Source organism: Nestor notabilis, unplaced genomic scaffold, assembly GCF_000696875.1.
Source record: "Nestor notabilis isolate BGI_N333 unplaced genomic scaffold, ASM69687v1 scaffold14221, whole genome shotgun sequence".
NCBI classification, from domain to species: domain Eukaryota; kingdom Metazoa; phylum Chordata; class Aves; order Psittaciformes; family Psittacidae; genus Nestor; species Nestor notabilis.
This window is the reverse complement of record NW_009915246.1, coordinates 40,095-41,941: the sequence shown is the minus strand read 5'-3', so window position 1 is coordinate 41,941 and position 1,847 is coordinate 40,095. Positions and strand designations below refer to the sequence as shown.

Genomic DNA, 1,847 nt, shown 5'->3' with positions numbered 1-1,847 from the left:
GGGGATGAGCAAACACTAGAGCCTGTCTGGGAGAGCCACCAGCCCTGCAGCTCCTGGGACTCGCCCCCAAATGTCTCTGCTGGCACCTGCAGTGCTGGAGCCCCAGGAAGCTGGGAAGCTCAGGGAGCCAGGGCAGCATCTCCCTCTTACAGGGCTTTGCACCAGCACCAACCCCACACAGCACTTGCACACTTCTTTTTTTATAGGTGTATTTTTAGGAGTTGGGGGAGAGGAGCAGAGGTGGCAAGAGAGGAGCGTTGCTGATGTGGGGCACACCATGGGTCCAGGTGCTGTCCTCAGTGCAAGGGCATGAACTTGCAGATGTAGTGATGCTGCTGGGTACAGTCGGTGCTGGACCACAGGGTGAAGCCTGCCAGAGAGATGGGCTGGGGGTTTGTGGGGCCATGGCAAGGACAGGGGCAGCAGCTCTGCCTGCCACAGCCCCCCAGGGAAATGGGACCTGGAGGAGGGAGTGGGAGGGATGCTGGTTGAGACTGAGCACTGGAGGTGGATGCAGGGTCCACGCACTCACCACTGAGGTGGGTCAGCATGCCGCAGGTCCCCCCGCGGGCACCATTCCCCATCAGCCCACTGGTGATGTTGTACTTGTCCCCACTCGGCCACTGCCAGGCTTGGGTCTGTGCAGGGGCAGGGGTCAGAGTCATGGCCCCGCTGCCCACTGGCCCCGGCCTCCCTGCTGCCCCCAGCCTCACCTGGTGCCCATAGTGGAGGCCAAGCCAGACGGGCTGCACACGCTGGTAGTAGGAGATGACCCTCTGCAGGGTGGCTGCTTCCTGGGGCTCCTCCACCCAGGCCAGGTGAGCGCCGGCATTGCTGGCCTGGCACTGGCTCTGCAGGGAGAGCCATATGAGTGCCAGGAGATGGGGGGACCCAGCCACCTCCATACCCTGGCAACTTTACCTCGGCCTCATCCCAGCTCCGGAGTTCACTGAAATACTTGAAGCAGCTGAGCTTGTAATAGTACCAGCCCTTGGGGCAGTAGGTTATGTACCGGGCGCCTGCAGAGGGAGAGGCACAGGAAGGGATGGGGGACATCTCTCCTCACCACCCAGAGGGGACAATGGCTCCCTCCCAGCCCCACTGCAGAAGTGACTGCCACCCAAGTCATGGAACTTACCAGCTGGCTGCAGGAGCACCACACAGCCCAGCAGCAGGAGGGAAAGTCTGGTCACTGCCACCATGCTCCTTGCTCCTGGAAGTGTCCCCTGTAAGAGTGCAGGGGGTCACAGAGCCCCTCAGGGACAGGGGACGCTGCCTGTGCCCAGAGGGTGCAACCCTGCCCTGCTGTGGGCTGAATCTGGCTCCTTTCAGCCCGCTGGAGGAGATGGCAGCCCTGGGGCTGTGCCTCCCTCTCCCCTCCCTGGTGCAGCCCTGTGCCAGCACCCCATCCATCCCCAGGCATGGCTCGAGGTCCATACTGCAGGGCAGTGTCCTGGTCCACCAGTCCCAGCTGGGTGAGCCAAGCTGCTCTATGGGGACATGGGAACATGCTGCCACAGACATAGGTAAGGGAATACCAGCCCTGCCCTGGCATCAGGCAGCAGCAGCAATGGCACAGGCAGAAGTGCAGCTGGTAGGGCTGCAGGGACTACATACACAGCGTCATTGTCACCCCCTGAGCTCATAGCACTGCCCAGGCCAGGAAGGCAAACCGACCACATCAGCACTGTTCCCCTTTATCTGGAATAAGCTCTCGGCACCAGGGCGTATTTGCAGACTCAGCTTATTTTCCCCTCAAAGCAGCAGCAACAAAAGTCAATGCAGGGCTGAAAATTGCATTGTTGCAGCCTGCCTCAACCAGCAAGGGCAACGCTCAGCTCCCCTGG

At 61.3% G+C, this 1,847-nt stretch overlaps 1 protein-coding gene across 1 annotated transcript; it reads right to left on the bottom strand.

Annotated features, from left to right (window-relative positions):
* Positions 1-296: 296 nt before the first annotated feature.
* Positions 297-1,202, bottom strand: REG4 (regenerating islet-derived family, member 4). Its single transcript, XM_010024052.1, has 5 exons — positions 1,139-1,202; positions 922-1,019; positions 714-851; positions 533-638; positions 297-370 (listed from the first exon to the last, which is right to left on the bottom strand). The coding sequence occupies exons 1-5, from the start codon at positions 1,200-1,202 to the stop codon at positions 297-299; spliced, it is 480 nt and encodes a 159-aa protein (XP_010022354.1).
* Between the last annotated feature and the right edge of the window lie 645 nt (positions 1,203-1,847).

Coding starts and splice junctions, on each gene's coding strand:
- REG4 (XM_010024052.1), bottom strand. CDS start 1,202: ATGGTGGCAGTGACCAGACTTTCCCTCCTGCTGCTGGGCTGTGTGGTG. Junction 1,020..1,138: donor GGTGCTCCTGCAGCCAGCTG/GTAAGTTCCATG, acceptor CTCCCTCTGCAG/GCGCCCGGTACATAACCTAC. Junction 639..713: donor GCCTCCACTATGGGCACCAG/GTGAGGCTGGGG, acceptor GCCCCTGCACAG/ACCCAAGCCTGGCAGTGGCC.